The sequence below is a fragment of the Ambystoma mexicanum genome, chromosome 7q, assembly GCF_040938575.1.
Source record: "Ambystoma mexicanum isolate Mex_15411 chromosome 7q, UKY_AmexF1_1, whole genome shotgun sequence".
In the NCBI taxonomy this organism is placed as follows: Eukaryota; Metazoa; Chordata; class Amphibia; order Caudata; family Ambystomatidae; genus Ambystoma; species Ambystoma mexicanum.
Window position 1 is genome coordinate 41,211,495 of NC_090941.1, and position 21,889 is coordinate 41,233,383.

The following is a 21,889-nucleotide window of genomic DNA, read 5'->3' on the forward strand; positions in this document are numbered from 1 at the left end:
TAGACATATGATGTGGATCCACAACGGGTAATGTTACAGTGGTACACTTGATTACTTAGGAGTAGTATAGAGGATGAGGTAGCTGAAATGCTTTATGGTTTCAAGGAAATGCAAGGTGGAATAAATGCAGTACAGAAAATAAACTGATATGGTTTCACAAGAGATAATATGTTCACTTTTCCCCTGGTGGCAATTCACCCCCCCCTCCCCTATAAGCAATGCAAGGAGATGGAAGTAACACACACAGTCTTCAGGAATACAATCAAATACAATACGGAACTCAGTTCCCCCCCCCCAGCAAGCTTAGAGGAAACAGGTAGAAGTTTGAAGCACATGCCCAAAATGCTTTAAATGTGATGGCAATGGATGGGAAAATGTGCTAACTGATTTTAATTCCCTCTATAGATTCAGGGTGAGTGAGAGATGCTTGTTGGTATTAGTTCAGGCTCACTGTAGCAATGCTCTATGAGTTATTACCAGGTTGCGAACGGATTTTTAACAAAAGGAAAGAATGGAGCTGCTATTTTGACAAATGGAGAAATTGAGCCGAAAATCGCAAATCGCAGTAAATTTCGCGAGTGCGTAAATCGCGATTGCGGAAAAAGAATAGGGAGAGTTAAACCACGTTCCTAGGACAAACGGTTCCGGAGATACAGACGATTTAATAAAGGTAGATTTTCGGATTTAAAGTAAAACTCAAATGACAGGTGACAGTTTGCAGCTTTAGAATGACAGATGACAGCTCGCAGCTTTAGAATGACAGATGACAGGATTACTAGGAGGCAGTTCTACTTAGGTTAAAATAGTTTGGATTAGATTATTTTAACTAAGAGATTGGTTCTGCACAGTTCTGCTAGGTACTCACAATATAAATTTGAAATAGGCCTCGTCACGGATCTGGTCAACACGTCCGGCGGCGGTTCTCTCTGCTCGGCGGGTCAATCAGGCACCGGTTCTGCTCACAGCGATCCGGATCTCTGGTTCTGCTCACAGCGGTCTGGGTCTGGGTCTGGTCTGCGGTTCCGGCAAAAGTTCTTGGCACAGAATTCAAACAGCTCGCCCGGCTGTGGAATAGTTTGCAGATGATTTTAAGGATGCTGAGGCCTGCTGAGAAGAGTTCTCAGTTTGTGGGTTTAGGCCCTTGCTTTAAGTTCTAAAGTAAAGTTCTGGTCTTTGGAGATTGATGGATGTGAAGTCTGGAGTCTCCCGGCAGAGCGTCACACAGAAAATGGAATTGAATGTCTCTACCTGTCCAAGCAGTCTCTTTTTATGTGTTTTGGAAGTGGGTGTGTGCGTGGCATAACTGAGCCTGCCCCTCCCTACTTGTCATTGGCCCAATTCTCCCCTCTCCCATGATTGGGGAAGGAAATGGATTGTTATCATGATGAGGTCTGTTTATGGGTCAGAGGATCCTCCCCTGGTCAATTTGCCCACAAATCTATATTTGATTCAAATACATATTTCCCAGGTACACAAGAGGTTGACATTACATGTACATATTACGCCTTGCTTTAGGTAGTCTCTGTTCCGCCTCTAGCGTTTCTAGGAGCTTGCATTCAAAAATGGCAACTTATTTTCGATTTTAGTGGGTTGTGTAATATGGGATTTTCATCAAAAATTATACAAAGGTACACTTCCCTTCCACATATATCCCAGTAACTTTCCATGTCTCTAGCTTAAACACATTGTCTACAATATTCATAATTAGCGGGGTTTTGCCCCAGAACATGGTACAAATTGGAGTTTGGACTCAAATCGTGAGGGCATTTTTCAAACTAAGACTCTCAAAGTTGTACATTCCTGTCATTTGGTTACAATAAGTTATCACTGTTTCTATAAAATATATATTTGTTGCAATTCAACTCCCCAAAGTGTTTGGGTCCGCCTCCAGAAGTCTGGGTGGGTCAGTGATCACATGTCTCTCCTTGCTGGCAGAGGGCTGTTGACAGGAAACACTCAAAATTAACATACCCCATTCAACAGAAAGAGCCTTTTGTGTGGGATCCAGCAGACTGCCTGGATGTCTCTCCTCAATCAATCAACAGGGTCATGTGATATCCTGCCTCCTGGTGTGGGAATCTCTGAGGTGTTAAGGTTTCCCAGCCTCTTGGCCTCTGGCAACAGCAGGTGGCTAAGATTTTCAATTAACCAACAAGCTTTGAAGTCCCTGCCCCTCTTGCAACTCCTAAATACAGTTTCCCAGTCAGAGTTTAGACCGCTAGCGCCACCTTGGGGAATTTGTCGGTACTGCATCCATTTTTGAGTTGTCTTGAATTACTGCATTTCAATAGAGTGGTCTTTTGCTTGATAGTATAGGACCCTTGCTTAACATTGTTTTGATGGCATCCTTACAGTAGAGGGGTGATGTGGAACCCCCCACAAGAAGGTTGTATCTTTAGAGTGGTCTCGTGCCAACTGCGCAGTTCTCCTATTCTGGCGTGAATGTGGGCGGCGATTGCTCATCCCCACATCCACCCAGTCTATTGATTTAGTTTGTTCTGGGATAGAATAATGGGTGGCGACAGCTCATCCCCACATCTACCCAGTCTATTGATTCAACATGGGTCAAAACCCTTGACAGCTCACATAGGTGTAAATTCATGCAGATGTCTGTGCACATGTGTGGAGGTGCGTGTGTTTGAAGGGGTGTGTGTATGTGAAAGAGTGTATTTGTGTGCACATGTAGATGTTCATGTGCATGTGCAAGAAGAGGTATTTGCATATGAATACACATCCGCAGAGATGCACACATTTGTGTGTGTCAGAAAACCGGCCTGCCTTTGTCTGCTCACTCATCTGCATGCATACTTGTTTCTGCACACATCCTCTCATAGTTACATGTGCTCACACGTGGGGACATACACTTTTGCTCACAAGGCCAGGCACATGGATGTGAATTTACATCTGTTCAGACATGTGGATGCTTACACCGATGAATGTAAGCAAGATCACCTTATGAGCACACCTCCATGTAGGTATATACACCTCTGTGAATGCACAACCATGCAACCATATCCCACACATATCCCACATATTCAAATCTATCTGCAAACACTGAAACACTGGCATAGTCACTCACACACACAGACACACACACAAACACACATCTGCTCACCCATATGCAAATTAACTCACACACTTGTGCATGTGCTCTAACACCTGCGACACAACTATGCACATTTTTACACACCACTTGTAAACACATGCCAACACACCTCTGTATGTGATGACACATGTGCATGCGCACACACACACACGCAGGTATGGATATGCTCAGCTGGACATATACGCTCACATCACTGTATCCACGTGTCCCTGCTGTTGCACACACTCAGAGACCTGTGTTTGTACTCCCACACCCCACACATGTACATGGCCCACACTGCAAATGCCCACTACTTCATGAGAGAGCGGTTTTGAGAGACAGAGAGAGCGAGAGAGACAGAACGATCTAGATAAACATTTAATTTTCAGATGCTTTGTCTACTGTTCAGTGTAGTGATATAGTGTGTCCCTTTACAACATGTAGTCGCTTTACAACATGTAACCTCAGTGAAACAATTACAGGTTTTTAGTGACTAATCTACTTTCATGACTAAATGTACTACAGAGTGGCAAAGATGTATCTAGCTTGGCACTCACAATGTGATGTTGATTGTTGGGGCTCAAATGCATTTTTATATACAGTCTATGGCAATTCTTCTGGGTGCCCCAGGGTGCAACTGATGATTAATGTGATGTTTAAGAGAAATAATGCATGATGCTATTCCTTTAATGAGCTCGCCATCTCTCCAGATCAAAACAGTCCCAGCACTACACAGCTTTATTCCTAATATTTTACAATGTGAGATGGCGCTTATTTCAGAGTTGTGCCAGTTTACGGGACCAGGTCCCATGTGTGATATAAGCTACCGTGGGTTTAAGTGGTGGGTGGATGGACGCTTGTAGGAGTAGAGTGCACCAGCTTTGCATGATAATGCAGGACTGACTCACAAGATATTGCAGCCATATCAGCTGCTGATTGATTCACAGAATCTGTGTCTCTCTGTAAAGCTGGTTGTTTTCCCAATTATTCGATGAGCTCAAAACTTCCAAATGCTGCTGATATCAAAGCAATCTTTGTACAGAGAATAACAATGAACACCAGGTTCCTTAATCATTTGCTCCTCCCCTTCCCCCGGATGCTAGACTACCTACCTCAAAAACCTGATAAATCCAAATAGATAGCTTTCGGAAAGCTTGCACATTTCTTTGCTTTCGCATGCAGCATTTTATTTTTCTTTATTGTATATGGTTTGCAAGAAACCTTTACAAAAAAAAAGACTTTAAGAAGCAAAAAGACATTCATTACATTTACATTTCAATTTTACTAATAAGCATTAAAACATAGATCCAATTTCCAATTAAAATTTCCAGAGAATAAGGGATACATTTAAATTTAGATTTGAAAGATTCAGTGCAGCATTAAAAAAATATACCGACATTAAAGAAAACTACACTTGTTAATTGAACTTTACAAAATAGAGCATGGTTTTTATACAATCTCCTTGAAAATATATCTATAGAAAATGTTACTTCCATATATTCAACAATTTCAAAATATAATCTGTCTCACTGTTAGGAGCCTCACCAATTCTCCACATTAAACAGTTACTGATCAGAATGATGTGCCCATCTGCATGCACAGAAATACAGATGTGGTTCAAACGACTAAGCAGTAATGAGTACAGGATCAGTGGAGCCCAGATTCGCACAGTCTTTTGTGTGGCATTATTGCTTGTTGCAGGTGCTGTATTGCAAGCGCGGACCACAACCCTGCCGTTAGTGTGCTGTGCGCAATGCCGTGAGCATGACGTCAGTAATATAAACAGCAAATGAGGAAAATGCCGTTCATGCACAATACCAATTGCTGGGTGCTTTACTTGGATCGGCTGTGTGCACTTCCAGTGACCATCGCCTGCCACCTTCCTGTCAACAATGTCATAATCAGTAGGACGCTTGGACGGCTAGTGCCGTAGTATGCATGGCCCCAGCGTACTAAGGCAAAGAGAAAGAAACAGTAAACTCTGAAATGGAAATAAGCCGACCTCATGATAGCTGATGAATGAGTACTGATGGAGGGAGGGATGGCAGATTGTAGTAAAAATGGATAGTAGCCTACAAACAAGAGATCCACATTCCATGGGGTGGTAAACATCGAGATGACACCTCATTATTTATTTATTTATAATTAACATGTTTATAGCGCGCAGGCATCGTGGCGCTGTTACATGAAAGCACACTTAGTTACATAGGACGGATTTCACATACATAGCAGGAAGCATTAGAATGCTTCCATATTCTTGGATCATGAATAATCAGCGCCTGCAATAAGTCATTTTCGAAGACGACAGGGGCGCTTTCATCAGTAGCAGATAAGTCAAACCACATAGACTGTATCCCGATTTCCTCCATACGGCAAGTGTGCGTGCTTAATAACAGAGTAATGCACACACAATACATTTCCAAAAAAAAGAACGCTCTTGCTGGTAGGAATGAGGTAGAACGCCTTCTCTGTTAGTTGTTGGGAGCATGAAACGATTGTTCCCAACCTAGGGATGTCTTTTTTCCTGCTACATCCTCAGTGCAAATTAATTTTGAACCGGGCAAATATGCCATGAATCGTGCCCTAAATCCACAGCATCTTCAATACTTCAGGCAGCTTCTATCCCTCCCCAAAGAAGAGTCGAGCTATATTAGTCTGGGGATTAATATCACTACAAACCCAAAGGAAAATCGCTGCACCACAGGTTTATAAAGGATCTTTTTCAGATTAACTTCCGCGTTAATATGCAAGCTCCTGTGCCCTGTGTCCCTTGCATTCACACTCTTATGACATTGGTCTCCACTGTCTGACGTGAATCCCATTTAGAGATGCCCTTTAGTTCCCTAGTGACCTACCCTAGTGAGCGGTTGCTTTAGGTGAGAACATGGAAACATCTCAGCTATTGACCGAGGCATCAGAATAACTTGCGCACAGGCATGCGCTGACCACACAGCAGGCATAACACATCCCTGTCAATGCCTTTCTGTTTTTAGAGGAAGTTCTGTCATTGTGGCATTTCCACTTGAGCACACATTTTACACACGCGGTGCTGTGTATCCCCACGCATCTCGCAGTGCATATTTTATTTAATTGCTAAGGACGAGTATGCTCGTCCTATTTTTATAGAGCTCAGCATTTAAGGGGTTAACAGTGAATACAACACATAAATGCCTCTAATGATAATTTTCATTTGAGCCCAACGGGTATGGAACTGCATTGCCATATGTGCTTGCTTGCAGTGAGCTAGCTATGTGTTCTCATGACATCTGCATTGCACAATATGGTACAGCACATGTGTTTTAGCAGCCAAGGTAGTGAAATGAGGCTCATTTGCAGTACCTTTGCCACGACCTTAAAGGACATGATTAGCCCCTTGTCGCGGGGACATTTGGAGAATCGCAATGCTGGCTGAGCATCTGGCCTCCGCTGAGTGGCAGCTAAAGTAGCTGCGCAGTCAGAATAGAGAAGAGGATGAGAGCCCGCCCACTCCATCATTTCTGATGTGCTTGGAGCCTTGGAATCAAATGAAGGGCTGTTCTACTCAACCTTACGTTGTGCCAGAGGAGTGTTGAATCTCATTAACACACCAATACATCAAGCACAATCGAAACACGTGCCCAGGCTCATAAGGTAATCCATGGCAAGAGTGTCATTTGAAAAAACAGAAAATCAAATTGGAAAAAGAGTTGAGAGAAGGGAAAGTCCATTTGAAACAAAAAGAAAACTTGGGGTATAGAAATGCCACAGTTCACATGAGCTTTTTTTATGGAAATATTGCTGCGCTTTGCTAATTTTTTAGAACAGAATGTACTCATTATAGCACACAAGGATGCGTTAGTTGCCCAAAAAGGCGCGTGCCACAATAATACACAATAGGAGCTAGTGGCTAAGAACGATTCTGCTGTTATGAATGTCGGAGCGAGGGGGCCTTGATGCTGCGGGCAATGATATATATTGTTTTATTTGATTGCGGTAGTTGCTACTGTCATAGAACAAAGACAGTCCTCTGCTCTGCATGGGTTAGATAATTGAGTTCCGGAAAATAGGACGCCTGAGCATGGTATTCTTTCAATTGTATTCTACGTCGGTATTTCATAATAATAAGACTTTCCAACCAATGTCGTCATCATGTATGGATCATCATTGAGCTTTTTTGGTACATGCTTTTCTTACTCGCTCCAAATGTCCACACGTGAAAATAACGTGCAGGCTGTTCACTCTCAAGAACTCAAAAACAGTTCTGAGCACCACTGATAACATCTCCCCGCACCGAGTGCACCGAAAAGAAAATGGCCTGGCACAAGAAAGGTAGGGCTACCTCCTGTATTCATTTAACCCTGATCAAACATGGAGGTGGCTCTGCCAAAACCCCCAACAGTAAGAAATGCAAACATAAAAGGGACATTTGTCCATCTAGACTGAGTTTCATACTAATAATCACACCAGGAAAGAAAAGGGTGTACGTTAAAAAGGTGATGACTCAAACTAGAAAGAGAATTGCTCTGACGAATCGGATATTAGCCATTATAACCAAATAAACAAGCATTGACAAAGGGAACAGTGTTGGTGCTAATAGACATAGTGAAACCTCGGTGTAATAGTGTAATGTTGTTCTCCATGTCTGTTAGTAACTTATTGTGAATACAAACAGAAACACGGAACCCCTGTTTGCATGTTTTCATGATATAACTGGTCACAAAGTTATGTTCGTTCAGCAACTACTGTTAAATGTAGAGCATGCTTCCATATGATAAAATCACCATCTCAAAATCCACTGTGAATTCACACACGATGCTTACACTGGTGGTACATATAAAGTGATGACTTTTGCAAGTGTACATCTTTCTAAAGGGCAGTGGTCGCACACAGCATTACTAATAGTCATAGAAAACAAAAGGTTGTATGTGGGTGTCTGTCTGTGTGCACACACTACATTTCAGCATTGTTTGCCTTTCTAAAAGTAAATCAAATAATTACTGGGTGTGAAGCAACTATTTAAGTAGCTATGGTATATTTAGCATGCATTTGAAATGCTGATATCATTACTTCACACAACTCGCTGGAAAGTGACAGTAGTTACTGAAAAGGCCCCATATATACAGTAGGACGTCTTAGAAGTCCACCAACATGAGCAAAATATCGGTTTCAACTGATAATACTGCACATACACATTAATAATAAACATAGTAGCAGTACTTGCGCACACCACAGAGGTATTGCCTTACCCAATTAAGGCGTGTCACAATGCACAATACAACAATGAATTAAGAATGCCTGACCTTAAAATGTCTTATAATTATAATATGCAGTACCCTGTTGCCTGGTAATGAAGGGTTAGCGCAAGTTAGGGACTCAGAATTGCAGACGCTGTTCAGTATCGTATCCTTGTGGTACCTCACTGTTGATTTTGCTAACGTGCAAGAGATGTGGATGGTACAACTTAGCCACTATTATCCATACCAATAGCGGTTACCACTCAATTAAGAACATTTGTTGAAAAATAAAATCTTCTAGGAGATTGCCAGTCTGATCTGATTTCATACCGGCTAAAAGCACAGAACTGACACTCATGTGGCAATAACACCCGAGGCGGCAGGCCAATACCGCCCGAGGTAATGCCGCCGGGGCAGTAGTTACAGGCCCGAGCGTAACGAAGCCCCGGGGCATTACCGTGGGTGTATTGGCCCGCCGCCAAGGGTCTTATTGCCATTAGCACCCTAGCCCGTTAGACCGGGGTGCTAATGGCATTTTTTTTCTGTTTTGCTTGTTTCGAAACAGAAAAAAAATAAAAATAAACATTTAAAAAATGGCCGCCGGGAAAGGGAAAACGTAGTCCCTTTTCCCTTTCCATGGCAGCCATCGGGAGTGGACGCGCTGGGAACAAGTGTTCGCTCCCTAGACCAGAAGAAAAAAGAAGGTCAGTGGGGTTGGGAGGGCGGAAGGGGGGGGGGACGGGGAAAAAAGAAAGTACTGCGGTCTCTGGCGGGGGACGATGGAAGCCTACAGCCGTGTAGAGGCTTGGAGCGGGGATGGCCCCGTTCCGAGTCTCCACACGGCTAGAGGTTTCCATCGTCCCCCGCCAAAGATCGCAGGATAGAAGGTAAGTCGGGTGGTAGTGGGAGGTGGGAGGAGGGAGGAAAGAAAAAAAAAATCTTACCTGAGTCCCCAACGGGGGACGAAGGAAGCCTCCAGCCACATGGGGAGGCTCGGAGCAGGGATTGCCCCATTTTGAGCCTCCTCATTGGCTGAGGGGCTGCCATGCCCCTCCCTGGGAACCGAGTAGCCGGCACGCATGGCGTTAAAGGGAATACCGTGTGGTATGGCTCGCAAATGAGCCAATCACCATGCAGTATTCCCGTTGTGCCGCGCGTGCCGAGTGCTAATTTATATTAAAGAGTAGCCATTCAAATTCATTGATGGAAGGTACCCAGGCCGTCTCATGTTGCTGGATTTATCACAAGTTCTTTATACCTCGGATGATAATATCTTGATCAAATGTAACTAAGAAGCAGCCCAAGTCTCCATTAAAACAGCATAGTGGTTACCTTTCTTTTTCCCTCAAACAGAACTTCCAGAGTCAAAATAGAACCTTATATGTAGCAGTAAGCAAGTGTTGATTGAGGTGTCCCCTATGGAGCTTGATTATCATCTCTGCTTTTTAGTATACACTTAATGCCTTGTCATGATATTTTGTGCGGAGTTGACGTTACTTTCCAGAATGTTGCAGACAATACCCATCTGGTATTTAAGCTTGGCAAAGATCAGGAAGCCGGCATTACAAGAACCCATAGCATCTTCCACTAAAGAGAAAGATGGATGTCAGACACTTCTAGAACTAAACTCAAACAAGTCAGGACTACAATGTGTTATTTCAAGGAAACAATTAGCCCTCGTTAGTGCTAGGTGTTCTAATGTTACTCTTTCGGGGTTTCCATTACCAATTCAGCACACAATGAAGACTTTAGAAGTCATGTTTGACTCTACACTTTCCATTATTCCTCAGAAAAAGGCAGTAATCAGCTCATGAGATAAATTACTCTTTAATGTTCTTAGTGCAACTATCCCCATTACTGTCAGAGTCTCATTGTACTACCACCTTTAGAAGCAATTATTGTAATGCTTTCTATCCTAGGACCCCCAAGTATGCAGTTGCAGGTGCTACAAAACACTACAGCCAGAATAGTCACCAGCACTCCTCGACACCTACACACTACGCCTATTCAGATGGAATTGCACCAGCTTCTGGTTAAGGCCAGGATCACACGCAAGTTTCTCTTATTAGCCCATAACCCGGTTCAAGGAGCCTCACCATCATATTTCGGCAACTGAAAGATGAAATATATTCCCACCCAGTCCCTCAGATCGGGAGGTCTCGCTTTTTTCACACACAAAAGGGCATGTGGATTGCGTCGTCCTAGCACCACGCACGCAATTAAACACTGGCATTTGCTCCTGCTTCATCTCCAAGGCATTACTGATTTACTTGACTTTCAGAAAAAATCTAAACTAACCTGTTCTTATCCCTGACTCTGACTTTGCATGGCCATCGGAAAAGTGCTTGATGCCCGCGGCTCGTCGCGCCCTATAGAACAATTAACAATGAACAATCCATTCATGAATTACAGAAAGCCGGCCAGACTACACAAATATTAATGGAAAGGCCATATTTGTTGCTGAGCCATAGTGCACAGTCCAATTGTGTAGCATGCAGCGTCTGGTTGTCCCCACAGTTAGAATTGAAGGAGAAGACATTTCATGAAAGATTTGAAGAATGACTGGCCATATGGATTGAGCACACTCATAAAATAGCAACACTTTCAGGAGCGCAGATCACTATGGAGAGTGTCTCTAGACAGTCTTTACTTCAGGCCTACTCAGATCAATCTCTACCTTCTCCCGCTCGGATGGGATAAAACACCACTGATTATTCGTCTTCTGGTCAATCTGACCAAGTTCTAGTTTAGCCCGCTGATTCATCGCCCTCCATACAGATCACCCTACAAAAGCACCCCCTATTTGTAGACCCGGATCAGGCATCCACTTTTTCACATTGTTGCACTTAGAAGTTCACCCATAGGTGTAAGCTTGACCCTTTTTATGCAAGCTGCACTATATTCTGTTGGCAGGCAGGTCACAGTGGATACACATTTAATTCAGGTTAAGTTGCATAGTTTGTTTTGTGGTGACTTTATACAGTTTCGAGGTTCACCTTAATCATAGCTATACGAACACAGAAATGTATTTATTTATTGGATATTTGTAAGGCGCCTATACAATAAATGGTGTTTACATATCAAGGTGGCAATGCTATTGCTACATGAAAAAAAACATGTATGAGATTAGGAATTATGACAGTTTATAATGGCATTATAACAGATCGCCAGGTCTGTGATCTGTTCTAGACCCTGTCAGGGAGTTTTAGACACCACCCACTGGCATTGGGATTTCATTAGTGGAAGGTGAAATCATGCCCAGCAAAGCCTTCAGTGAATCCCATCAAGGCAGAATGTTCTGATTTAATCAGAAAAATACATAGGAGAAGCATGCTAGTTTTTGGACTGTGAGTATATACCAGATATGTACATCTTGGAGTTGTGAGATATTCAAACTTGTTCATTGGGACATAGTGTTGGCATCGCAAAGCAGTACCGAGTAACCTGCATGCTTGGCACAATACATGATTTATTTTAAATGTGCATGGCCTGTGGCACCAACACCTTTTCCTTCATTGCTGTCCTTATGCAAATTTCTTCTCGGTTGGTGCTTACTTTGGGTCTGAAATAGAAGGGCGCCCATTTCTATTAAGGAGATGTCTGTTTCAATGGAGGATGTCACGTTGACGCTTCCATAGTTATGGGGGCGGGTCGTTGGGGTGAAGGGAAGTGGCGCAGGGATTGGGATGTGACGGGTGGCAAGAGGTGGGGTGGGGCAGACTTGGTAGAATGAGAATAAAGGAGGACGTTATTTGCATCACTCCGTGTCTGTCTCTTTGTGTGTGCGCCACGCGCAGCGCCTCAGGCCTACCCATGCCTATGACACTGGCAACGAGGCGGGCGGCCTCCTGCGGGGCGCACAGTGAGCGAAAGCTGCAGTAGGGGTGGGTGCAGGGAAGCACCACGGCCCATCACTCACGCAGTAGTGAAGGGGAGGCCTCCGCTCACGACAGGCGCCGGAGCGCCAAGCGAATGCATTGGGCACGCCTTGGAGGGCGGAGAAAGTCAGCCCAGGCCACGGCAACAATTAACGACCCGAACGTTCCATTCCCGGGTCGCGGTGGTGATTTTCAAGGTTGGAGGGATTCCAACAAGCCGGCATGAGCTCTGAGAAAGGGGAGGAGCAGTCAACAGCATGGTAGGCCAGAGGACAGCAGGCCTGATACGGGGGAGACACCCCAGAGCAGAAGGCCCACCTGAAGTCTGCAGGGGCAACGGATGGCGCTCGTGCCTACCAGAGGCGGCCATCCCAGGAGACTGGAAGCGCAGAAGCGCATTTTGGGGACTTCCTACATTAGCATTTACACTCCCAAAGACAGGAGGCCCTGCAGGGGATAGTGCTTGTGCCCAGGAGAGGCGGCCATCACCCTAAATAAGGGCAAAAAGGGAATCAGGGTCAGAGATCCCTCTACATCCTCCCAGAATATAAGAAGACAAGATGTCAGGTCAGGACAAGGACCAAGGGGCGCAAACCCAAGGCCAGGGACAACCAGGACGAGGCCCCCGAGTGGTGGGCCTGGTCCCATGCAGGCTACCCGACACGCTGGCGGCCCAGATGCCAGGGTCATTTGACTTTACCAATACCAGCAATATGGGTCTCAGATGGAACAAGTGGATCAGAGACTTCGACCTATATATGGGGGCCACAAGGCCCATTGAAGACACTCGCCAAATATGTCTTTTGGAGCTGGCAGTGGGCTCTGCCATTTGCAACATCATCGTCGAAATGCCCGTGACACCATCAACTTCATTCAGGACCTGAAGGACGCTTTAGCTGCTTACTTCACACCACACAGCAATTTGGACTACGAGAGGCACCTGTTGCACTGCACACAAAGGTGAGAACATGGATGCCTATGTCATGCGGCTTTGCAAAAAAATGAAACATTGTGACTTTGCCAACTACTCCAACACAGAAGCGTTAAGGTCCCAAATCATAGCAGGGTGCGAATCTCAACGCACCCAGGATGAGATACTTGCGCTGGCCTGTGCCGAGAGAGCCATAGACTCACAGGTCCAGAGCTTCAATAACCCCACATCAGGGAAACATCCACAGACTACAGCCAGAGAGAAGGTCGGAGGAGCTCTTTTGCTAGATGAAGGTTTGAGTACCGACATGAAGGGACTTGCCCCGCGATCGGTCAGCGCTGTGCCACGTGTGCTGAAGAAGGCAATTTCAAATCTGTGTGCAGACTCTTCCGGGACAGAGAGACACCACCCAGACCCAAAGCAAACCCCCATCCATCCTCAGGGAGGCACCCTGGTACTTCCTCCCAAGGATCATCAAGTCAGGCACCCCTAGACTCTCGAGAACGAGACTCAGGGGAAGACAAGCAAAGAAGAGAGAGGAGAGACAGAAGGAGATACGTAATGCGAGCGAGACCCGAGCGACGATCAAGGCATCATGTACGCTACTTTATGGAACAATCGCCGTCTGACTCAGACCCCAGCTCTTTGGGAAGCAACCAAAAGAAGAAGGCATTTGTCTATGCCTTGGGGAATCCCACGTTCACCGCACACAGTCCAATGGTGATCATTAAACTAAACAAACACCCTACCTAATTCCTTATCAACACCGGTGCCATGGTGAACGTCGTCAGTGAAATTGTTTTCAAGGAACTTCCCATGAAACCAAAACTGAGCCCCGCCACAGCAGACATATACGCTTATAGCGCCAAGATACCCCTCAAATGCATAGGACAGTTCGAGGGCACGTGTCAGTACAAGGAACAGGAGAGGAAGATACCCATTCACGTTTTGGCAACCAAAACAGACGGTGGATGTGTGCTGAGCTTCAAAGCAGCGGCCCACATGGGACTCATCCACATCCTATACAACATCATGGTCCACAAATACATTGACTCCGTGGAAATAATTAACAACCTCTATCCATGCATATTCTGGAGCATTGGAAAGCTAAAGAACAGACCCATAAAACTGCACATAGACGAATCCATATGCCCTGTAGCCCAACACTACCAAGGGATCCCCGTTTATATTCAAAAGAAAGTGGAGGACGAGCTGCACAGGCTACTCGAGCAGGACATAATTGAGCCGGCCACTGGCCCTACCACCTGGGTGTCCCCGATTAGTACCGATTCCAAAAAAAGGATCGGAGTCGATCAGGCTCTGCGTGGACATGAGGCACCCAAACCAAGCCATAAAGCAGGAGAGACACTTGGCCCCATGCATCACTGACATGATACATCTCCTGAATGGGGCCAATGTGTTATCAAAACTGGACCTGCAGAGAGGCTATCATCAACTGGTGTTGAGCCCCGAAAGCAGGAATATCACCACATTCGTCACCCACTTGGGCCCATTCCGCTACAAAAGGCTAAGTTTCGGTGTGTCCTCGGCCACAGAATTATTTCAGGCCGAGGTGTACAATGTTATCAAGCACATAACAAACTGCCTTAACTACAGCAACAACATTCTTGTCTTCGGCCCCAATGTCAACAAACACAATGAGGCCCTAATGAAAGTGTGCAAGGCCCTTGAAGCAGCAAACCTCCCCCGAAATCGTAACAAGTGTGAATTCCGGAAGAGCACGCTGAAATTCTTTGGGCACATATTTTCGGAGTCAGGCATGACTCCCGACCCCGTCAAAATGGCTGCACTGAACAACACTGCACCCCCAGCCAACATCTCAGAACTGCGCTCCTTCCAAGGGCTCGCAAACTACTGTATGTGCAACATCAAGGACTACGATGGTAAGAGAGCCACTGAGACTGCTAACCAGACAAGACACCACCTTCCACTGGACGGATGAGTGCCAAAAGGCATTCAAAGTCATTCGGGAAAGAGTCTCCAAGGCCAAGAACATGTCCTATTATGACCCTAGTCATCAATCAGAACTCAAGGTGGATGCCAGCCCAGTAGGTCTGGGGGCCATACTGGCTCAAGTGGACCCAAGTGACCCCTCGCAAACACATGTAGTCGCATTTGCCAGCCGGAGTCTCTCTGCCACTGATAAAGGCCTACTCCAGGGCAAAGATGGAAGGCCTCGCCGTGGTTTGGGCGTGCAAGCATTTCTATCTCTTCTTATATGGCAAACTATTCACAGCCCACCAAGCGCTACTATTTCTATATGGGAACCTCCAGGCAAAAATGCCACCTCGTATAGCCCGCTGGGGGCTTTAGCTGCAGGACTACGCCTTTGAAATTGTACATCAACCAGGCAAAGGAGACAACCCAGCTGACTTTTTCTCCAGAAGACCCCGGGAGGGGTGCATACCAGACCCCTCAGGGGCGGACAGGTATCTTCGGTACCTTATGCAACAATCTACCCCAGAAGGGATAGACGTCGGTATGATAACCAGAGAAACAGAAAATGACCCGGCCTGTCAAATCATCTGCAAGTGTCTAAAATCGGGCATGTGGAGAAGGGCCCGTGAGAGGGGAAGAGTGGCTGGAGACCCGGTGCACTCTGAGATAGAATGGCTGGTGCAGGTCAAAGACGAAGTGCCGCTATCAGATGATCACCTGCTTAATAAGGACAGCAAACTAGTTATTCCACCATCCCTACGAGCAAAAATCATGAGAATCACAGAGGAATGGTGTCAACCAAACGCATGCTGCGCCATCTGGCTTCCAAATATGGACTCCATGGTGGATGAAACCTTGAAGGCATGCCCCACATGCTGCCTCATCACACCAAACCGTCAACCGGAACCCTTGATGATGTCAGAGCTTCCACAAGGAATATGGGAAGCAGTGGCGGCTGATTTCTTTGGGCCCATCGAAGGAGGGAAATACATGCTGGCAGTAATGGACGAGTACTCTCGAAATCCACAGACCCACCTTATATCCTCGACAGCTGCCCATCACGTCATCCCCGCCTTCTACCGCATATTCACCGCCTATGGTATCCCGAGAGTGCTCAAGACAGACAATGGGCCCCTGTTCAACGGACACCAATTCACACAGTTTGCAACCTATCTAGGCTTTCATCATCGCAAGATAACACCTTTGTGGTCTCAAGCCAATGGGATGATAGAGTGTTCATGGCTAACCTAAAAAGGGCGCTCCAGAAAGCCAAGCTGACGGGGCAGCCCTATGAACAGGTACTGAACCAGCTGCTGAGGGACTACCGGAGTACTCCCCACAGCACCACCGGGCGAACCCCCTCTGAAGCGATGTTCGGGAGAGACATTCAGACAAGGATTCCCCAAGCCACGCCAAGGGAGCAGATCGCCGATCTTGACAAGGATCTGAGGGAATGAGATGAAGCCACCAAGGAAAGCATGAAGGAATATGCAGATAGACGGAGAGGGGCGCGAATACCCCAGATCGAGGTGGGAGACGTTGTGGCTGTAAAACAACCACAGACCTACAAGCACACCTCCATCTTCCAAGGGGAGCTGCTGCTGGTCACGCAGAAGAAGGGATCCATGATCATGGCGCAGGGCCAGGGAGGCCCCATTACTCGGAACAAATCGCATTTCAAGAGCATTCCCTCGCTGGGAACGCACCGACTAAGTGGACGCGTGGTCATTCCCATTGATTATGCCTCAGACGACCTCTATCAGGGAGATCACAGAGACACGGGTGACTCGGACTAAGAAGGTCCTGTGGAGTGCGAGGTCAGTGGAAGCCCACCAGAACTATTGAGATCACGACCTCAGCGAGCACAGAACAAGCCACGCCGCTGGATTGAAGAAATGGGCTAGTGACACACATCAGATGCTCACCTGTTGTGAATGCCCTGGTGACTGTTTAAAAAGGGGGGGATGTCACGTTGACGTTTACATAGTTATGGGGGTGGGTCGTTGGGGTGAAGGGAAGTAACGCGGGGGACGGGATGTGATGGGTGGCGGGAGGTGGGGCCGGGCACACTTGGTAGAATGAGAATAAAGGAGGATGTTATTTGCATCGCTCTGTGTCCGTCTCTTTGTGTGTCCATCACGCGCAGCGCCACAGGCCTACCCACGCCTACGACAGAGACCAAGTCAGTTTAGATTTGTTTCTGTTGGAAAGCTGTTTGTGCTCCGAGTAGTTTGTTCCAAGGGCACAAATATGTTTCTATAAGATGATTCGGGCTGCTTGCCTGGGTGCAATTAAACTGCACCTATGCATAATAAGAGCATGTTAAAGCACTGAGCTCCAGTTTACCACCCTGCTTTGCTCCGGTTGTGAAGGCTCTGCCACGGTTGTGGACTATAATATTATGTTAGCACATGGTTTCTAATAGAGACCTCCTCTCAGTCAATCAAATACCTTTCATGCAATCGTTGACCTCTGCAATGTCACTCGGAGCATTCTGACTTGAGCAGCATATTAATTCACTATACTGTTTAGTTTAACGGCACCATGTGCTAATAGCATTAGTGCCTGAGGGAGGATTCATGATTGCGATAATGACTCTTCTCTGATGCCAATAACTTGGTGGTGAGTCATTATCCCAGTATCATGATCCCACCCTCGGTCTAGTAGACGTCATTATTCGCTCTGTTCCCCTCCATTGTCTTCAGTAGTGATCTGAACATTTCAATGCACTGCTAATAAAATGAAATGGTTGAGACAACACCCAATTTATTTATTTATTTATTGAGCATGTCTATGGTGCTTATTAATCAAGTAAATTGTGTTTCAAAGCGCCCAACTGAACTGTAGCATAACATAAGGTGCATAGATGAAATTCCCCATATTGTTCCCAACATACAGCATTCAGACAAAAGCAAAAGTGAATATTGTCCTTCTTTACAGACACCAGTGAGTCAATACCTTGGGATGCAACCAACACAAACCACCTGCAAAGAACAGCCTTGAACAAATAGCTATAGAACAACAAAGCATTGCACAAAACATTCCAGCGAAATCTCACAGCATACGTTTGGACAGTTTTTTTTATCACCAATTTTTTTGGATTGGTACATTCTAGCTCCCCAAAAGCACCCACCCTCAATTGTCTCTCTCCGAGGGGTCCCCACACATAACAACATCAGGTTTGTCTTTGAATACAATTGTGTCCATTTCCCATGCACGATTTGTCAGCCCGTGATTGAGAGTAAGTCACCACTGTAACACTCATCAGTATTTTCAGCACCAGCATGAATCGTTCTAAGTCATATTTCATCACAGTGCTTCGCCACCTTAGCAATGGCACGAAAAGCCACGACCATTGGTTGATGTCATGTTTTCAATGTAGAAAAGGGATCATACAGTGGTCAGTTAATTTCCGAAAGCCTCTGACTACCAAGTCTGGAAGGCTTTCCCAAGCTGAGGTTGTCAAAACGAGACCAACCCCAGTATTCATATGTATCTCCATATTTTAGAATGGACTTCAATTGTCAAAGGCACATCACATACTGTAACATAAATATGACCTTGATAACCTCAGTATAATAGGTCTGTTCTATGCTGTTCCCAGGAATTATGTACAATTAACCCTCTTTATTCAAGATTGAGTCTAGAAGGACATTTGTGTATTTTACCACAATTGTAAATCGAAGAATATCAAGGAGAATAAAAGATTAAAATTACTTACAACATGGAGAATTGCGTTCTCTGTTTCATACACCGTGCACTCCTGTAAACAAAATGGAGATGGAACCAAATGTCAGAAAGAAGACTTGGCCATAGAAAAGTGCATTTCATTTACCATCCAAGACCACATTGGTGCAAGGTGTAATGATTGGAGCCGTTTGAGACGCATTCAGTCGAGGGGGCAGTGCTAAAGAGGCCAGCCATTCATCCAAGGGACATTGGGTTCTTCAGGTGTTTTGGACCACAAGTCCCATCAAGCTTGGCCAGCATAGTCAATGGTAAGGGATCATGGGGGAAATAATCCAAAACATCTGAAGAGCAGCAAGTTGCAGACCCCTTGAAATGATAAGCCTGCTCCAAGAAATCTCAATAGGACAGTGCAGGCAAGTCAACACATGTATTCAGCAAAAAGGGTCATATGGCTCTTGGCCACTAGAGGTCGTGTCTCGGAAAAGCAACTGTCCTGTTCTATGGAAGTTGAGACAATGTAATAGGAAACACCCCAACATTGCCATCAGCTTTACAATGGATGTACTAAAAAGTATCCATAGTGATTCTGATTGGGATTGATGAATCCTTCTGTCATCTGCACCCATTCCATGGGTCACTATTGGTATACCAATCTCATCAAGAAGGGTGACAGCTAACACAAATGCACATGGCATGTCTACACACATGCCAAGCCTGCCAGTACCGCAAGAATCCATGGCGAAAGTCAGCATGGGCACTCAACCCAAAGCCCCACAGCCTTATGCAGCCCGGATTGCACCCCAGTAAAGATTGAGCAGTAAAGTAATCGCGCAGCTAACGTTTTACAAATAATGCTCTACTTTTTAAGACAGTGCAACATATGGCAACAATCCTAGGCTTAAGAACTCACACTTAAATATCTGCGCTGAAAACTATGGGGCACTCGTAAAGGGAACGCGTGCTCCCTCCCTAGGCCTCTCACAGCCAGTGTCAATGCGTGAGTTACACATACGTAAATCCACCAGACTCTTTAAAAAAACACGGCACCCCCGCCTTTATGAAACATGTACATGGTGCTGATTCGCAAAGGTTTTACTGATTTCCACGTCTGTGTCCTTCTGTGAATCAGAGGCCTTCATACTGTGTGCAATAACTTTGCATTCATTCATACGGCTTTTATTCGACATTTTGCCTAAAACACACGTTATCACAATCAGATTAAACATAAAAAAACATAAGAATAATAAGAGCAGGATGTGGTACAGACATAATACAATGATTGAAATAACATATTAAACATATGATCATTTTAGCAGAAAGTGAATACAAATGGGAGACTTAACAAGGGGGGTCCTGGGAGTCCCTCTGCCAGACATTAGTCCTGGTTACGAGGGACTTACCCAGAGTCTTTAGCTCACTATCTTTCACAGAGAAGAAATATCCCAAACATATCAGTCTTTGTCCTGCCCTGGGGCAGTCCAGCACCGAAATGCGAGGCAATTCTCCTCTGAACAAGAGTACCAACAGAAACCCCAGACACGTGTTTCGGTCTGGATGGACCTCATCAGTAGGGTGGATCTGTGCCTCTCTAAGAATAGTGAGCAAGGGGTCCACGTCTGGATTCCCCTAGTAACTTAGGGTGAGACCCAAAGTTACTTAAATATGCAGATTTAACAAGGGGGGTCCTGGGAGTCCCTCTGCCAGACATTAGTCCTGGTTATGAGGGACTTACCCAGAGTCTTTAGCTCACTATCTTTCACAGAGAAGAAATATCCCAAACATATCAGTCTTTGTCCTGCCCTGGGGCAGTCCAGCACCGAAATGCAAGGCAATTCTCCTCTGAACAAGAGTACCAACAGAAACCCCAGACACGTGTTTCGGTCTGGTTGGACCTCATCAGTAGGGTGGATCTGTGCCTCTCTAAGAATAGTGAGCAAGGGGTCCACGTCTGGATTCCCCTAGTAACTTAGGGTGAGACCCAAAGTTACTTAAATATGCAGATTTAACAAGGGGGGTCCTGGGAGTCCCTCTGCCAGACATTAGTCCTGGTTGCGAGAGACTTACCCAGAGTCTTTAGCTCACTATCTTTCACAGAGAAGAAATATCCCAAACATATCAGTCTTTGTCCTGCCCTGGGGCAGTCCAGCACCGAAATGCGAGGCAATTCTCCTCTGAACAAGAGTACCAACAGAAACCCCAGACACGTGTTTCGGTCTGGTTGGACCTCATCAGTAGGGTGGATCTGTGCCTCTCTAAGAATAGTGAGCAAGGGGTCCACGTCTGGATTCCCCTAGTAACTTAGGGTGAGACCCAAAGTTACTTAAATATGCAGATTTAACAAGGGGGGTCCTGGGAGTCCCTCTGCCAGACATTAGTCCTGGTTACGAGGGACTTACCCAGAGTCTTTAGCTCACTATCTTTCACAGAGAAGAAATATCCCAAACATATCAGTCTTTGTCCTGCCCTGGGGCAGTCCAGCACCGAAATGCGAGGCAATTCTCCTCTGAACAAGAGTACCAACAGAAACCCCAGACACGTGTTTCGGTCTGGATGGACCTCATCAGTAGGGTGGATCTGTGCCTCTCTAAGAATAGTGAGCAAGGGGTCCACGTCTGGATTCCCCTAGTAACTTAGGGTGAGACCCAAAGTTACTTAAATATGCAGATTTAACAAGTGAAAGATAGTGAGCTAAAGACTCTGGGTAAGTCCCTCGTAACCAGGACTAATGTCTGGCAGAGGGACTCCCAGGACCCCCCTTGTTAAATCTGCATATTTAAGTAACTTTGGGTCTCACCCTAAGTTACTAGGGGAATCCAGACGTGGACCCCTTGCTCACTATTCTTAGAGAGGCACAGATCCACCCTACTGATGAGGTCCAACCAGACCGAAACACGTGTCTGGGGTTTCTGTTGGTACTCTTGTTCAGAGGAGAATTGCCTCGCATTTCGGTGCTGGACTGCCCCAGGGCAGGACAAAGACTGATATGTTTGGGATATTTCTTCTCTGTGAAAGATAGTGAGCTAAAGACTCTGGGTAAGTCCCTCGTAACCAGGACTAATGTCTGGCAGAGGGACTCCCAGGACCCCCCTTGTTAAATCTACAAATGGGAGACAACATTCTAAAAAACAGTAAA

The 21,889-nt window shown here is 45.7% G+C and overlaps 1 protein-coding gene across 1 annotated transcript in view; it reads right to left on the reverse strand.

Moving 5' to 3' along the window:
• Window positions 1-21,889, reverse strand: part of CNKSR2 (connector enhancer of kinase suppressor of Ras 2) — a 2,376,238-nt gene that overhangs the window by 1,666,985 nt on the left and 687,364 nt on the right. Inside the window, exon 5 of the mRNA XM_069639527.1 lies at window positions 18,788-18,829. Within this exon, the coding sequence (XP_069495628.1) occupies window positions 18,788-18,829 (42 nt within the window). The remainder of the gene's footprint in view (window positions 1-18,787; window positions 18,830-21,889) is intronic.